At 37.7% G+C, this 18,115-nt stretch overlaps 2 protein-coding genes across 2 annotated transcripts; both read left to right on the plus strand.

The window, feature by feature from the left end:
* Nucleotides 1–9,728: 9,728 nt before the first annotated feature.
* On the plus strand, nucleotides 9,729–10,510 carry LOC110723586 (stigma-specific STIG1-like protein 3). The gene has a single exon (XM_021902934.1). The coding sequence runs from the start codon at nucleotides 9,880–9,882 to the stop codon at nucleotides 10,405–10,407; it is 528 nt and encodes a 175-aa protein (XP_021758626.1). The 5' UTR covers nucleotides 9,729–9,879; the 3' UTR covers nucleotides 10,408–10,510.
* A 3,472-nt stretch (nucleotides 10,511–13,982) lies between these two features.
* LOC110723587 (stigma-specific STIG1-like protein 3) lies at nucleotides 13,983–14,955 on the plus strand. The gene has a single exon (XM_021902935.1). It carries the CDS (start codon nucleotides 14,312–14,314, stop codon nucleotides 14,831–14,833), a length of 522 nt encoding a protein of 173 aa, XP_021758627.1. The 5' UTR covers nucleotides 13,983–14,311; the 3' UTR covers nucleotides 14,834–14,955.
* Nucleotides 14,956–18,115: the final 3,160 nt, after the last annotated feature.

Consider the following 18,115-nt stretch of genomic DNA (forward strand, 5'->3'; position numbering starts at 1 on the left):
TAATTAATAATGTTCTCTCTGATTATTGTATTTATTAAATAAAGAACATTTAGTTTTGGCTGGAATGAACTTGTTCCAATAGTATATGATCCGAGCTAAAGTAGTAACATAAAATCTTATGAAAAATTACATCTAGTTAATACAAATCATTTTTTCTTGTTAATTCATAAGTTACTTATATTAATCATATGGGGTGTATGCTTGATTGCTAGTCAATTATATATAATTATATATTTATATACTACCTCCGTTAACTATTATTTGCAATAAAGGGGTATTATTTGTGAGATATAAAATATTCCTTTGTTGCAAATAATAGTTAACGGAGGTAGTAGCTAATTAATGATATGATGAATACTCTGATTTACTAGACTACTGGTTTACTAGTAGTCAATTCAACTATCTAAGGGATGAACGACTAGAATGAGACAGTCGCGTGCATGTCATTTATGTGCAACAGAAAATATAATAAATAAATATATACCATACAGTAAGTCTTGTGTGTGACTAGCCACACATAGTATGACACTATGAGCACACTTGTTTATAAAAATAATAATTTTTTATTAAGATAAGTAACCCAATTATTCATGGTGGTAACCTTAATTTGCCCATAGAGTAACCCCAATTCATTAGACATGTAACATTAATAATTTTAAAAAAATAAGTGATCACTCTGTTTGATCATTCGAGTAACCCTCTTTCTTTTATTTCGACTATTGAAACGTTAACTATTTATTTATAAGAATAATCTCATTTTTCTATTACAATAACCCCAAATCCATTAAGGTAACCCCATTTGATCATTGTTGCAACTCCCATTACTTAAATTATAATTGCATGCTTATATGTGGAATGGTCACATCACGTGGTAGCCATACATTCTAATTTTTGTTAACCTTATTAAGGTTTAAAATCATGCATGGAAAAACGTGTTTATAAATATGTCAACTAAAATGAAATAGAGGAAGTATATATAAAGATTAATCAGGCATGACAATGATATGCCATGCATGCATGTTCAATTCACCCAAACATTGATTAAACCTGTTTCCGGGTTTTCTGATGTCCTGCGGGAGAGTTACAATTCCGAGACTGGAACCGGACGCCTGTACCTGCAAAACAAACGGAGACTCCTTGTGGTAGGAGCTCCGCCTCCGACGATCAAGTTAGTACTTGTTTGAGGAGTGATAAATGCGGAAAGTAAAGGTAGGAGATCTGGTTCCTCTAGTGGAGGAGTGATCAATGTGTTTTGGTTTTCTCTAGGTGAGAGTCATTAATTGCTGAATCCCCTTTAATGAGGATTAATTAAGTATTTATAGTCTTGAGAAGCGTGCCAATTTTAGGTTTAGGTTAACCAGGGCAAATTGGGCTTCTCTCGGACTTTGGGCCTTGGTGGCCATTTTGCCTATTTGGCATATGGGAGGCCACGTGGCGTGGCCTGATTAGTCCATGTTGGACCTCTTAGGGTGACAAATGGCGGACGCTGAATGGCCCACGTGGTGGACACGTGGCAGGTCTGGATTGGTCCATTTGTCATGGGTAATTTTTACCCTAAACATTTGCCCCTCGGAAGGAGTAATTTCTCTTTCCAGGAGGGATTGCTTCTTTCGAAAGTTAGACCCTCGAAGCTTTGCTAGGTCGGCATCTTGTCTAGTTCTAATGGGAGATGGACTTGATTAACTTAGAAAATTTTGATACCTTGGGCGGTATGACATTTTCAAAGTTAATCAATCATAATAATGATTGTCGTCGAACTAGACAGATGCCGATTCTTTGCCCCACTATGCAGATAGCCCCTGATCAGGTGGACTGTTAACTATTGCATAAGGGGTAAGCGTTTAGCATTATTCGGCCATTGGCCTCTTTTGATTCAATATACTAAGTTTGGTACTTAGTTTATTTCGTTGGGGGAAGGCTGGTCGTCTGCTTTGGTGGCTGCATAGAAGCAGGCGTCAGACAGGACGTCCAACCAAAGTAGCTACGCCTGTTGGGTTACAGACGACAGCTTTAAGTATAGCCAACCTAGTAAGAATAGTGGTCAAGTACCTCTGTTTACCAAAAAACAGGCGGACTCCTCATACCTTTTAGGTTCCGTACTAAGGAGGGAGACTGGTTAACCTTGCGGTTAGTCAATCACTGCCTATTTTGTTTGAGTGGTAGGGAAACCAGGCGGCGGGGGCCGGATAGTCCCCTTGATTCGCCAAGTTTTTCTTGGCTATTAACTCAAAGGTTGTTAACCTAGCAGGAGTAGTGGTTGAGAGCCCCTGTTTGCTAAAAACAGGCGGGCGACTCATACCTTTTAGGCTCCATACTAAGTTTGAGAGAGTGACTATGAGTTAACATGGGAGTTACTCAGTCTCCGTCACTCTCTAGCTTGAGTAGTAGAGGTACCAGGCGGCGGAGGCCGGCTGATCCCCTTGATTCGCCAATGTTTGTTGGCTATTAGCCCAAGGAGTGGTTACCTAGTAGGAATAGGGGTTTGAGTGCCCCTGTTTGCCAAAAAACAGGCGGTCTACTCAAACCTTTTAGGTTCCATACCAAGTTTGAGGGAGTGCCTATGAGTTGACTTTGGTGTTACTCAGTCGCCGTCACTCCTGCTTGAGTAGTAAAGGTACCAGGCGGCGGAGGCCGGCTGAACCTTTTGATTCGCCAATGTTTGTTGGCTATTAACTCAAGAGGTACCCCCTGAATTTATCCCAAGTAATACAGGGGGTCATCCGACTCAGATGTCAACTGCTACCACTGGTTTGGTTAGTGATAGAGTTACCTTGTCTCAAAAACGGCTACGTGGTTGCCCTTGGGGACAGTCGTATAGGTGCCGTGTAATTAGTTTATAGAGCAATGTTCCACCCGAAAGGGAGCTGCTCTCTGCGACGAATTTCATCCGGAGGGATGCCGTCGGACGCCTGCTATGATGTTGGGACATGTCGTATTAGTTTAAAAATTGGATCAGTTGGCTTGGCGCCTAGGCTGATCATCGGGCCTGTGGCCTTGGTTAGTTCTTGGCGAACGTAGGTGCTAAGTAAGAAGAGGGCAGCCGCTTGTTTAGGCACATGGTCGGCCTGACCCTAATCTTTTTTAGCTAAGTATAAGGGGGGTGGCTGTGTGCTTTGGAACCAGTCGGCCCTCTTCTATGGAGAGTAGCCGACTATATGTCCAGACGGCATGCCCCTCTAGTGATAGAGTAAAATAATCAAAGCAGAGAGTAGCCGACTATAGAGGTACCGCTGCTATACTCAATGGAGAGTAGCCGACTGTAAAGGTACAGCGGCATGCCCCTCTGATGATATAGTGATATAATCAATGGAGAGTAGCCGACTGTAAAGGTACAGGCGGCATGCCCCTCTGAATTAGTATCAAGTATTGAAATAATTTCAAGTGTTAGAGTAGATAGATCACTTAGCTCCCTTCCATGGGGGATTGATGACTCTACTTTCTTCGAATGGGGACAGGTGGTCGTGCTAAACTTGTTAATGTGGTTTGCGACCTCGCTGCTCGGCCTACACATTTGCCGCCGGTCTTTAGCCCCTTAGTGAAATTAATGAGGGTCGACTGCTTTCATAGCTACGAGACTTCGTCGTATAAGGGGTCGACTACTATTCATGCCGCCTCTCTTGCTTGATAGACTTAGGCAATATTTTTTGAGAGGATCTTATGTTTTTGTCTTATTCTCATGCATGAGAATGACAATTAGCCATACTGTTAGGCAACATTTTTTTTTTATCATAATAATGATTGAGGTCGCCTAAACCAAGGCTACGAAACCATGATAATCATACCACCAGACATTCGGCATGCCGCTTGCTTTCATTTGGCAAGACATCCAATCTTCTCAGCTTCAAAATCACGATGCATGATCATGATGATGTTGGGCTTAGCATAATGATGCTAGTTGTACTCGTACCCATGATAATTTTCTTGATGATAATTTCTTTCGTGTAACAGCCGGCTGTTTAGAGCTGGCAGGCCAGGTGCTTAGTGGCTGGGTTGGGGCCGGTTGCCGCCTGCTGGCTTTGAGGAACGATGCCTAGGAGTCGGTTGTTCAAGCATAGGTGTCATAAAGCTGGCTGTATTGAGGCAGTTGGGAGCCTTGTATTTTGACGCCTGCTTTCATTAGTTTAGCGAGGACACTAAGTGTAGTTAAACAGCCAAAGGCTTGACTAGCTAGGTCTCTTTGTGCTCAACCACTAATGCCGGCTGTAGCCTAAGGCCGGCTTGGCTTGTGCGGGCGCCTCAATGGTGGACTGGCAACGAGGGCCGCCTATTCTGAAAATTTACAAACGACTTCTCAAATTCAGGCGTCCATACCCATCTTGCGTATCCAGCCATGCATAACATTCTCTCGTTCTCGCATATGCTGCTTTATTAGAGCTAGCTTGAAGTTCGACATTGAGATATCGTCTTGCACATTCTCAAACAAGGAACTTTTTGGTGTTAAACGGTTTCGGACACCATTAATAACCAAGGTGCGCAGCCGGCAACCGAGAGTTTGAGTTCAACATTTTACTTGCATTTTACTTGAGTTTGAGTTTGAGCTCATGGAGGACGTTTGCTTTTCATTTTTATTCGGCCAGCTTATCTTGTCCGTATTTAATTTGAAACATGGAGCTCCAAGTGAGGGCAACTCGGACAACTAGCTTTAGTCAACCGTCCATTTATTTTGTACGGTCATACATTGTTACATGCTAGGAGGGAGGTGAGTTCATATTGCCTTTATAAGGAGTTCAACAATAACCAAGCCAAGTAGCTATGATCCGACCCTCCATGGCTTGCAAATTTATCCTGAATTATGTCGACATATATACAATTTGCAAAGCCATATATTACTCGACTTTAACAATGCTTAACATGTGGAGCATCCGACCACTTAAGTCCTCCTGTTATGTTGGCCGACTGTTTAAGAGGTTTGGTAAGCATGACACATGCGTTTAACTGGATTATGGGCAGCAACATATGATTAAAGCGCAAAGCTTCACACAATATGGTCAGGCTGATTTGCTAGGTGACCGGCTGTTTTAAGCGAGTTGACACCGTTGGCTGTAACCATGCGGCTGTTTCTTTTACAAACAATCAAGCCTAGATGCTTGGAGCCAGCATGTTGTCGCTTGATTCACTGCTGTTTGCCCATGATACTTCGAAATTTCAAGAAGCACTTATCTTTAGCTTACATGTGGAGCATGCTGGCTGTGATGTTGCTAGCTGGGCATCTTGTTGATACACACTCCCATAATCGGCTTGTAATACATGAGGATGTTGGATGTATCCCTTTTGGACTTAACAAGCAATTCCAAGTTCGACGTTAAATGGCCGAATGATCAGGTAGCCGGCTGTTTTAAGCAAGCTGGTGCGTCAAGCTGGGACTGGGCTGGGGCCGCCTACTCAAGCCCCTGCTCAGTCCAAGCACAAAACTCGTAGCCTGAACTTACATAGCCTGAATTTACTCGACCAGGACCCTTCGAAATTCAAGAATCTCATAGCCTGAACTTACATGAGGAGCAGGCCGACTGCTTTCATGGTTACAAGAACTTGAGCTTAGCTATGCTTTTAATAATCAATGGTTGCGAATGCCGCTTCGTTCTTTGCGAATGGTTTTAATGGCTGGTATCCTTCTTGTAGGCTAGCTAATAGTATGAGATAAGCAATAATTCTCTCGGCTGTCGTTGAATGATTATAGAGCCGATTGTATTGAACCAACCGAGTGTTGATTTTGGATGCTTGTATGCGTTCTGAAGTAGGAGCCATTAAGCTCTTGTTTGCAAGGGTTAATAGCGAAGAGCCAAATGCTTAGCGCCTATATAGATGGCCGCTTGTATACTGGGAGCTGCATACTCTCAAATCGAGCTCTCTGCATCTGGATGCCGCCTGCTCCTTCATCAAAGCATTTGTCCATCCAAATGCGAAACGCAAACAGCGAGAAGTGTGTTGCTTCGAATACATACAAGAGGAAGCCATCAACAATACCAGTCGATTTTAGCCTTTTAGTCAAATGCATGGTGATGGCTTGTAGCCGAATGTATCTCCAAATGCATAGAGATGGTCGTCTGAGCTATCAACATAGTACCAGTTGACTTGCTTATTATGCATTGTCTAACAAAATTCGAAGATTGCTCAGTTTTCATGGAGTTGAAACCTTTTCGCCTCGAACTCGGCATTTGGCCATGTATTTCAGAGTTAGCTTGGCACATAATTGCCGCTTGTATTAATGTTTTTCTGATCGTGCTGGGCATTATTTAGACCAAAATGATCAGAATACTCGGCCCCCATTAAAAAAGCATGAAGACCCACATTAGCTTATGTTCTTTCAACCGAGTGCCTGCTGTTTTGATGGTGGCTTGCTGCGTTAAGTGCCGCACATGGCTGGCTGTTTTTGTGACTGGGATGTGGCCGGCTGCCGTCTTGAAGAGCACTTGTGGCCGCCTATTACACCTTGCGTTCAGCCATGCATATCAACACACACACGTTTTGCTTACGCTGCCTTTGTCTCGCATGATAATGCCATTTGTGCCTCGATATTGCAATATACTCATGCTATTTTTCAAACAAGAACAAACTTTACTTGATCGGCATTGGGTAACATAATGATAAGCCGACTGTTTTGGGGTGAGCTTTGTTTATTAGCATATGATGATTAAACACATACGACTCCCACACATCACTAGCCCCCTTTTTCCTGCGCTTAGTACACAAGGCCGACTGCTTGGGGCTTGTATAGTGCTGGCTGCTCATTGAGTCATGATGCCGCTTGTTTGCATTTCATCGTTAGCATGGCCGAATGCGTTGCACCAACCGACTGCTCATGGGGTGTCCTTGTTTCTTTATATGAGCACCTGTTGTTCTCCCACTTGCCGCCTGCTCATACCACACTTGCATCGAAACCATTCGTGTTAGTAGCTGGCATCGTGTTCACCAAATTTGCATGTTTAGGCAAGCTTTCCACTACCAGTACAAGTATGAAGAGCAGTAGTAGCATGCGCATATTCAACCATAGCAACAACATATATTGGCCGGCTGGTTAAAAATACCATCTTGATGCTGATTGCTTGTGCTATGTCAAGAAAGGTTTGGCAAAGGTGATGTTGGATGATACTTTGATTAGTTTGAGAACTAAGAGAGGTGCCTTAAGTATCCATTTTCGGCTTCAAGGGTGTAATGCTCACAACGTTTTGAGAGTCGATTGTATGCTAGCGTCTATGGCCCTCATTAAAGAGTTCTGGCTATTTTAGAGCTAGTAGGCCGACTGATTTGTGGCTGAGTTGGAGCCGATTGCCGCCTACTAGCTTTGAAGAACGAAGCCTGGGTGTCGGTTTGTTCAAGAAGCATAAGGGCCATTACTCCACCTAGCATTTGCGAATCGTTTCAAAAGCTGAGTGTTTAGTGGGCGACGGTTATGATCATGTAAGTCTTGTTTGGTCTCCATGTTATACGACACATGCCTTGGTTTATATACCCTTGGTATTGTGCCTTGTCACTTGAAGAGCCGCCTCCTTGTTATGATCACATGGGACTTTGCCACCTAGTTGGTCTAAGTGACGCGTGGCTAGCAATGTGCTTCTCACGTAATGATATGAAGTAGTCAGCGCTTGATTCCATGTTTACCAGCCTACAAGCTTGACCATCCGACTCCCAACATTTGTTCGTATGACGCATGCAGTACTTGGCCGCCTGGCCGGATGCCCGGAGGCTGGTCTTCTACCGGCTGTACCCATTGAGTGTCATGCTAGGCGCATGTAACTTTAATCGGGGTTGGTTAGACCTGGCCGACTGCTTATATTGCCGCCTGGTCTATTAATTTAGCATGGGCAAGAACTATGTCGGTTGTACCCTGTGAGTGTTAGCACACTTTTGTGAGGGTGAGTGCCGCCTGTCTGACTCTCATGGTTAGATTTTGAATACCTCATGGAGGTATGGTGGAGACTGTCTTGAAAATCAGACGTAGAGGCCGACTCTGATAGTCGGTCATTCTTCTTCTGCTCCAGCAACATTCGAGCATCAGAGAATGTTCTCTTTGACTCGTCCGGTTGAACATAACGGATGGGCTTTCTCTTCCCTTGTGAAGGGAAGTGATACTTCGTTTAGTCGATCACTGGCGACTGCCTTACCCCAGGCTTTGGCTAGGGGGTCGCCACACGATCCTTAACAAGTCTAGTTCTCCCGGGGTGGGAGGACGTTCTGGCCGACTGTTCCTTTGCGGGAACAGGCGTTCTCTTTTTGATTAGCTCCTGGATTTCTCCCTTGAAACCTCTCATGAAAGACATGAGTTCGTTCCTGGTAACAGGAGCAGACCCCTCGATCGCCTGTTGATGCTCAGGCGGTGGGACGGGTACGTCGAGCTCTAAGGGACCCGTCGGGGGTCGTGTGAGTCTCGACATCGATTTCATTGTCGGTGTCCTGGTCCGACTGAACCAGGGGGTCGTCCATGGGACGCTTGTCACTTAGAATCGGTACAGACTGTGATGCCATCTCGAAAGTACTCTCCCCACAGACGGCGCCAAAATGTTTCGGGGTTTTCTGATGTCCTGCGGGAGAGTTACAATTCCGAGACTGGAACCGGACGCCTGTACCTGCAAAACAAACGGAGACTCCTTGTGGTAGGAGCTCCGCCTCCGACGATCAAGTTAGTACTTGTTTGAGGAGTGATAAATGCGGAAAGTAAAGGTAGGAGATCTGGTTCCTCTAGTGGAGGAGTGATCAATGTGTTTTGGTTTTCTCTAGGTGAGAGTCATTAATTGCTGAATCCCCTTTAATGAGGATTAATTAAGTATTTATAGTCTTGAGAAGCGTGCCAATTTTAGGTTTAGGTTAACCAGGGCAAATTGGGCTTCTCTCGGACTTTGGGCCTTGGTGGCCATTTTGCCTATTTGGCATATGGGAGGCCACGTGGCGTGGCCTGATTAGTCCATGTTGGACCTCTTAGGGTGACAAATGGCGGACGCTGATTGGCCCACGTGGTGGACACGTGGCAGGTCCGGATTGGTCCATTTGTCATGGGTAATTTTTACCCTAAACAAAACCGATTTTATTGACCAAAATTGGTTACAATTTATTTCAAATTATTGCAACTAATTATGTATTATTAGAATTAACGGTTTATAGATTACTTAATTATAAAAACTAAATTTTACTCGATTTAGACCCTGTTAGGTTTGTTATGTCTTTTGGTAACTATCCCACAATTATATTGTATACCGTACCATGCATACTTATTCATACCCATTTTTTAACTTTTACCTTTTCACTTGCGTTAAATCTTATACAAGACTATATGAGTATATATGATCGTGCTGAGATCATAGAATCCTCATTTGTCAACTAGCAATTTAGGTATACAAGAGATCATTAGAAATCTTTTTTTCATGAATCCTGTATCTTTAGCAATCCCTTGGTACTAAGCACATACACCCTTTCCCTCTTTGAGATTTTGCCCCCTAATTTTTAGCACCTTTCATGTTACTATGTTAGGAACCCCATTTTAATCATGTTTTTCCTATTTAAAAAATTATTTCATAATTTAAATTTGTTTGATTATTTTCCTAGCCTTGCTTTCTCAGTAACTACTTTAAAATTCAAGTTACACACAAACTTTCAACTATAGTCATCTCACCCCATGTTAATAAAAGTACCCTAATGATTCAAACACACTCCATGCATGCATCACCCCAAATTAACGCAACTCCTTAATTTTTTAAATAAACCTACCAAATTATTTAATTTAAGTCAAACTACTCTACACTTTATTTTCTTATAAATACCTTCAACCACCTTAACACAACTAATTAAACTAAAACTAACCATCTTTTCCTTAGCTTGTTCTCCATACTCTCTCCCTCTCTAATCATTTGTGATCCTTCACAACATCATATCAATCAAATTAGAAATATGTCGTCGACAACAATGAAGACGACAATCAAGGCATTTGTTGTGGTAGCGATCACAATGACTATGACCCTTATTGCTCTAAGTTCCTTTAGTAACAACAATTTGCAACAAGAGCACCACGTCGATGAAGAACAAGGCAACAACAACAACAACAACAACAACAACAACAACAACAACAACAACAACAACGCGGGGTTTCTCCCTTCTAAGAGGGTTAGCCGGTTCCTAGTTGAAAGTGACTACAACCGTCATGGAAGAAGCTTAAAGCCCGCGGATCATTGTCACAAGGACTATGAGGTTTGCGACGTTATGTATGGTAAGAACTTCACATGTTGTGGCAACAAGTGTTTTGATCTCACCATTGATCAGAAAAATTGTGGAGCTTGTCATAACAAGTGCAAGTTTACTCATGAATGTTGCGACGGAAAGTGCGTAGACAAAACCTATGATAAAAGACATTGTGGGAGGTGTAACAACAAGTGTATGGCAGGACAATTATGTGTTTATGGGATGTGTGATTATGCTTAGTTAATCATATTATACATATTAGTTCATTATTCGATAATACGTATTTAATTATTTTGTTAGACGGATATTTTTATCATCCGTTGAGCTAGTACATAAATTGTGATGAAACTTTGTTACTTCTATATATATGAAATTCTTTTGGCAATTAGCCAAATTTGAGATTTAAGAATGAGGTAAAATTTGTTATTGAATATCGTCAACTGTCTATTTTCATAGAATAGCACAATGTTTTAAAAGTTTAATTGTTGCTTAAGGTGATTCACATACGTACATGTCCCTCTGAAGTTTGGTCCAACTTTCTTATTTTGATCGTCTCGTTGACTTTGCCCCATAAACTCATTAGTGCAGAAAGAATAAAGTTGATAAAATTTAGAAAATGGCAAGTTAAAAAAAGTGAAAATAATCATTTCATATATAAAGGACAAAGAAAGTAACGGGTGATTCATTTATGATATTAAGTTATCTAGATAATGACCTAATAATTTAATTTATACAAATTCGTATGTAGTAATACCCAACGTTGTGAAGATGTTGAGAAGACTCTAATGAAGAATATAAAAGATTCATTAATTAATAAACGGAGTATGATATATAGGATGAAATATCTTGAATTCATAAACAAAACCCTTTAAAAATAAGAACACTAAAAATTTAAAATATAATGTAGCTAAAATATGTCTACTCATAACTCGAATCATCAACTCACGAATTCCTAAATAATTTCCCTCTAAATTTATAAGAATAAATTTTTTGTTAAAAAATAAATACAAAAATTTGATGAGATTGGTAGATAGCCCCTCACCCAAAGGCTCTACAATTCTACAAACAAGAAAATGGGAACTCAACTTGACCACCGTTCGGTTACTCTGATCTTGAAATTTGGCTTTAGGTTTATTGTTTATAGGACTTGTTTAGTAATTATTGGTCATCAATCTATAAATCTAACTAAAGTAATTACCGCTGATGTCATCACTTTCCACATGCCGACTTCTTATAAACAATTTTTCCGCCAAAACTAATAATTACATCATTATTTATTTTTTTTCAACATACATTAACAATGTTAAATGGTAAATTAATTAGACATTTTCCTAACATATTTTATATTTAAATTGACTAATTATGTAATTTCCATTGGAGAAATTAAAGGAAGGTCGAACTATTTCATTTTCTTATAAACATTATTATCTTTTTCTCCTACTCTGTATATTTTATACAGATTATATGATCGGGGTTTCAACTCTTTATTAATTTATCAATCTATTAGATTTTTCTTAAATTGTTTGTTTTACACACATATAAGCTAAAAAATATTGTTAAAATCGTAATATAATGTTAAAAATCGTGCATCACACGAGCCTAGTCTAGTTATATGATTAATTTTCCCACCAAACTGCTAATTTTCGATTTTTTTTTCTTTTTTTCTTTTTTTTTTTTAAATCTGAATTTCTTTTTAATTTTTTTTTAAAAAAATCTTTGATTATATAACATTAAAAAAAAAAATCTTAAGAATAAACATTATATAAATCCCAATACATATAACCATGTACTATATGTCTAATGGTCCATATGTCCATATTCATTTTAAGCCTAAGCATAGCTCGGGAGTTAACTAGTTGTTAATATTACGCAGTACTCTGTATGTCATATATTGATAAAAATTACCGAACACTATCTCTATTTGTGTTTACTTTGTGGAAACAAAAATACAAGTTTCTCTCAATAATAAACAAACACGGTTTATCACAAGGCATTTTTGTAAATAAATTAACAACTTTTTCATTAATGTGCACAATAGATGGTGATTGGATGAAATTGTTGATAAATTTACATATATATCATGTGATAAACAAAAAGTATTTCATTCACTTAGATTTACTGAGGCAAGCTCATTTTTTTCTTCTCTTTTTTTTTTTTGAATTTTTTTTTTTAAAAAAATGGTGTAAAGATGCAAAAAACGATGGAGTACGAATTTTTCAATATAATTACACTATTGTACGTGGCACTATTCTATTGCTGTTTGCATCATTAATTTAACATTTACTTGCGTTACATAATACGCATAACATAAACTAAGGAACCGAGTAATTTTATAATGCGTAATTCCAAAGTTTTGAGTTTAATTTACAGGCTAATTAATGATTAGCTTATTTCATAACCAATTTCTTTGATGATTTGCTCACTTCACAAAAAAATGTTTTTGCCCTTTGCTTCATTTTATGGATTGACCAATTATATTCTTTGGTGGTCGGTACTCCATGAATGAGCAACCCTTCCCACCTTTCTTTTTTGTGGTAAAAGCATGATGTATTAAATATGCTTAAGGGTCAAAATCTAATACTCCACTTTGTATTTTCTTTTTATTGGATTGCATTTCATGCATTAAAAACATTTTCTAAAATGAGATTAATTTATAAATACTTTGTATATAATTATGTAATCATGCATTAATGATTATTAATTTATTATTAATGTTTGTTTATGTATAATATATAAGGAGTACGGAGTACATTTTTATTTTCTTATTATTTGCAACCTTTAGGACTTTTTAAAAAATAAATAAATAAATAAAATCTATACTATATATTTTGCTTATTTTTCTTCATGCAAACTATATTCAACTTCTTTTACCTAGGAGAAGTGGGCTATATAGTAGCTTATTCAACTAATATCAAAGACTAGCTCGAACCAAAGCAAGTTTTATATGGTTATTCCAACTTGAATTATATTGATTGTTTTTAATTTGGAATGGGTGCTGCTAAAATTGCAATATGGTTGAGTATTTAAAAAAACTTTTAGCTTATTGTGACAAAATAGGAACTCCACTCTTGTCTAACCTTTTGTTGTCAATTAACAAAAGAAAAGAAAAGATATATAGTCTCAATACTACTACTCCCTAAACAAAAGAGTTATAAGGGTAAACTTGATAAAATCAATCCAATTCAACCAAAGTGGAAAATTAGAACTCAATTGAACGACAAAACCCATTCGATACTAAATTGTACCAGAAATTAGCAAAAATTAGATGGTTATGATCCATGCACTATCTTAGGGTCTGTTCACATTTACTGAACTGAGCTGAACTAAACTGATTGGAGCTGAATTGAATTGAGTTGAACTTCCTGATTAGAGCTAAAGTGAACTGAAATTAAGTAAATGTGAACAGACCCTTAGTGAGCCATGCACGTTTATTTAAATTATAATAAAGCGAAATGATGATCGGTCAAATGATGAACCACAATTTGACCTAATAAATTAGCCAAATCCGAATCAAACAACTTATCACGGAAATACAACAAAAAATTAGCTATCATTCAATTGACCTATTTGCCAACTAAATTAACCATTAGATAGGGCATAGGGGCACAAGTAAACCATGTTGAAAAAGGTGTGGAAATCAAACCTATTGTTTGCGTTATTCAATTTAATGTCTAATTATAAAACTTATATGGAGTTAATGAGAAATTAAGATCTATGTTCTAGTGATCGACTAGGATCCATTACACTTGGAAGCACCCTATATTTGACCCAATTATTTTACTATATACTAGTAAATAAATTTGACTCCCCTCTTATTTATTTAATTAATCAACTCCTGAACTTACAAAGAATATCTTTGAAAAGTATAGTCACCTCCTTAATTTAGAATAAAAACCTCCTCATTAGATTATACCACACTTCATGCATCCTTCCCCACAAAATCACCCTACAACGTTAACTCATTTTTTTTAACCACAATTTTCGCGTCAACTCTTTCCTTTATTCCCTCTATAAACCCCTTCTTCTCTTCAAACCATTCTTACCTCCCCTCTAACCCTTTAAAAGTTCATAAGCTATCATAACACAAATAACATAAAACTTACAACCCTTATCATAACCCCTTTTGTTGACATTTTGTTTCAAAATGTCGACAACGATGATTCGAAGGACTATCAAGGCAATAGCCTTGGTAGCAATCACCTTGGCAATGGTCATGGCAATAAGCTCCATCAATTTTAGCAACCAACAACGCGAGCAAACCTTTGCTCGCGATGCAGGATATGTTGATGACCATGTTGAAGAACAAGCCGAGGATGATCACTTGTTACTCCCCTCTAAGAGGGTGAGCCGGTTCCTAGGTGAAGGTAACACTGATGATTTTCAACTCCATGGAAGAATCTTAAAGCCCGCGGATCATTGCCACAAGGATTACGAGGTTTGTGACATAAGGTATGGTAAGGACTTTACTTGTTGTGGAAACAAGTGTTTCGATCTCACCATTGATAAGAAGCATTGTGGATCTTGCCATAACAAGTGTAAGTTCACGCATGATTGTTGCGACGGAAAGTGTGTAGACAAAACCTATGACAAGAGGCATTGTGGGAGATGCAACTACAAGTGCAAGGAAGGACAATATTGTGTGTATGGGATGTGTGACTATGCTTGATTGATTTATATCCCATTTTGAGTCATTATTTATTTGAGGTTTGTCATATTTATTTATCAAGTAATAAAGAGCCACAAATTTGTGGTGGATTATTTTCTGTTTTTATACAAAAAAAAAAAAAAAAGTTTATGATTATACATACTCAAAGTTTGTTTGATTATTCAATTCATACATATACATCTATGTCTTGATATGATGATCTTCTGTGCTATCAAAACCAATAATGTACTATACATACATATACTATTAAATTTTCTCTATGTTGTAAGAAGACCTATTATTGCTTTGGCAATATTTTGTTGTTATAAATACTAATGTTGTGTTGTGTTATAGGGAATGGAAATGTCCATTTTTCTTCAGGAATCGCATGATATTGATTTGATGAGGATACTTAAATAAATTGTGTATCGAGGTAACTGACTAGGTGATTTTATTTTCTAATTTTTTGGTTAAAAGTTAACCTAGGTCGTCTTTTGATTATTTTGATAAAAGTAAACGTAATATGAATAGCATTGTGCGTTTAAATGATACTTCGTTATTTTTCGTTACTTTTTGTGTCAATATAACAAAAGGTGTTCTTATTAACAATTTCTGCGCATGTAGTTCATTGCAGAGGTATAACCAATTGCTTGCACAACGTTAAATTCAAAAGCTTATGGCTAGCAATTTCTACTTTGACCACCTTCTCAAAATCTGCAACAATTTGCATGGCAATATAACTTTACCTATTCTCTATAGATTGGTCTCACTTTTTATTATCTTCTAATCACATGAGCACCTAAAATACCAATTTAGCGTACCTTAATGTTACAATAATAATAAAATAATAATAGTGGAAATATTAGGGAAACATAGATTAGACTCCTTATTAAAAGCGATTATTCTAGAATTAAATAATACTAATATGAAGTAAAGCAATTGTATACCAAGTATAAATAATGACACTTTTAATTTCAATTGTTTTGTTTTTATTGGCTTCAACTTTGTTAGTTCCTCAATTATTTTTTCTAATAATAACGAACAAAATGAATACTTGCTCCGCCTCTTAATACAAAGTCTTTTCTAGCATTTATTACTCACATAATAAAGAAAAAGAGGTTTTTAATTTAGGGACGGATGGAGTATCTTTTTAGAGAAAAAAAATGTTAATAACAAACGTGACTTGTATGCAACAATTAGATCTCCTGGATAGTGTGTTTATGCAAAAGGCACAAAATTCCATCACTATGCAAGATATGAGCTATCAATACAAAAGTGTAAACCAAGTAATAATGCACAATTAGCACCAAAAATAAGCATATTTCACATTATAGTTGCTTAATTAAGCATAATCTTATGATTAATTAATAAATTAATCAGATCAGAATTACAGTCAATGTTGTAACACCAAAGTTTCTTAGGAAAAAAAAATACGGAGTAATATGCATTTATACGTAGTATGTATGTATAATGTAATACAGCCTTGCAGATTTACGGCAAGCTTGTAAATTGTAGAAGAAAAAGCCAAAAAAGAAACCCACAAATAAGAAAGCAAAACCTTGAATGTCACATAATTTAATACAAGTATAAATACTATGTTTACGTGAAAACTAAAAAGAACCTATCTCCATTAAGTTCGCTTTGAACCACGTGTAACACTTGACCCAACAATAATAGTTTGCACAAATGATGGGATTTTTCACATGAATTCGTCGTCTATTAGCAGTTAGCTAGCTAGCAAGACAGTCAAAATGAGGCTACGCAAGCTAATTTAGTGTTATGAAAGATGGAATTTATTAGAGATATTGACTTCCAAATACTAAGTTTTTTGGTGTTTAGATACCCACAAGGGCGGGGTGAAAATCGATTCCAAGATCTCCTGAAATCGAGAGAAAACCTCTTACCACGTAAACTATTTACTCTGTAGTAACCAAGAGTAGAGCTGTCAAAAACTAATTCGATCTAACCATAGTTGAAGAAAAACCAATATGGCTTGGAAAAAAAACACTTAACATGCATGGATATATTGATCTCTGATAAACAATTAATAAATTTGAATTTATGACACGAATAACCCAGCTTAATTTAAACACGATTTGATAGTCATGACATTGATAATACTCAATATAAACAATCTTTGTATGTTATTAATATTCGATGTAAAAACATGCTACCAATTTACTCTGCCTAAGTGGCTATCATCCATATAACAATTCTTCCCTTGTGCCCTACCGGCCTACCCCCATGTCCAACTTCATCACCAAGAACACGGTTGATGCCTTGTAATAATCAACATAATAAACCTGCTCTACTCACTATCGCTACACCATATCTTGTGATGAAACCAATTTTGTATCCAAACATCAAACCCGATCCTATAGTGTAAAAGCAAAATTCAAGTGCCATAGTGTTGTGGGACTTTTACTCTTGTAGGGATAGCTAAGTAGAAAGAAGTCAGGGGAAAACAGGCACAAAAATCACTATTGAACGAAGCCAAGATGACATAATTTAAGGAATGACTTATTTTGTCAGAAACAAGTCTTAATAAGATTCATATTTATAAGAGGCTTAGAGATCCCAAATACATGGTTCCAATCCTATGATTCAAACAAGGGTTTGTAAGAGATCGAGGCTCTTTACTCTGCTACAGTTAGGAGAAGGAAACGTGGCAGTACCTGTGTTTCATGCCTGCACTCCAGAAGGGGTTTTAATACATGAAACCAGGAACTTTCTTCATTTCCTCCACTTAAATGCAGCAAATGAACAGCCATAATACACATACAGGCATTAGAGCAACTAAACAACGCGACAATGAGATCCCTCTCATCAGATATTGGTCGACTCCATAAGACTATATATCATCATGGAGGCAGCAGATTTATCAGCTTCCTTGATTCTTGACTTCTCATCACCCAGCACGGAAAGTTTCTCATCATCTGATGTTACGATCAGAACAGAACATATATATTTCTTCTCGTGACCCACCCCTACTTCTTTTTCAATCCTGCAAGTTGATGTGTATGAAATTATTAGATTTGCTTAATGTAATTTCAAAAAACCTGTAAATTACGACTAAAAATACAAACAAGCTCATGCAGCTCCAACAAAGTTATACATACATTTGACATTTCATTAGTCTCATTGCTATTTACAAATAAAAAAAGAGTACCTGTATGTTGCCTTAGACCATTTCTTTTTGCCACAAAGATCATTTAACTTCTGCTTAGCAGATTCAATCTCATATGTCTCGTTAACTTCATAATCAACATCCATATCATTAACAGATTTGTTGAGCTTCTCTAG

Source organism: Chenopodium quinoa, unplaced genomic scaffold (genome assembly GCF_001683475.1).
Source record: "Chenopodium quinoa cultivar QQ74 unplaced genomic scaffold, ASM168347v1, whole genome shotgun sequence".
NCBI classification, from domain to species: domain Eukaryota; kingdom Viridiplantae; phylum Streptophyta; class Magnoliopsida; order Caryophyllales; family Amaranthaceae; genus Chenopodium; species Chenopodium quinoa.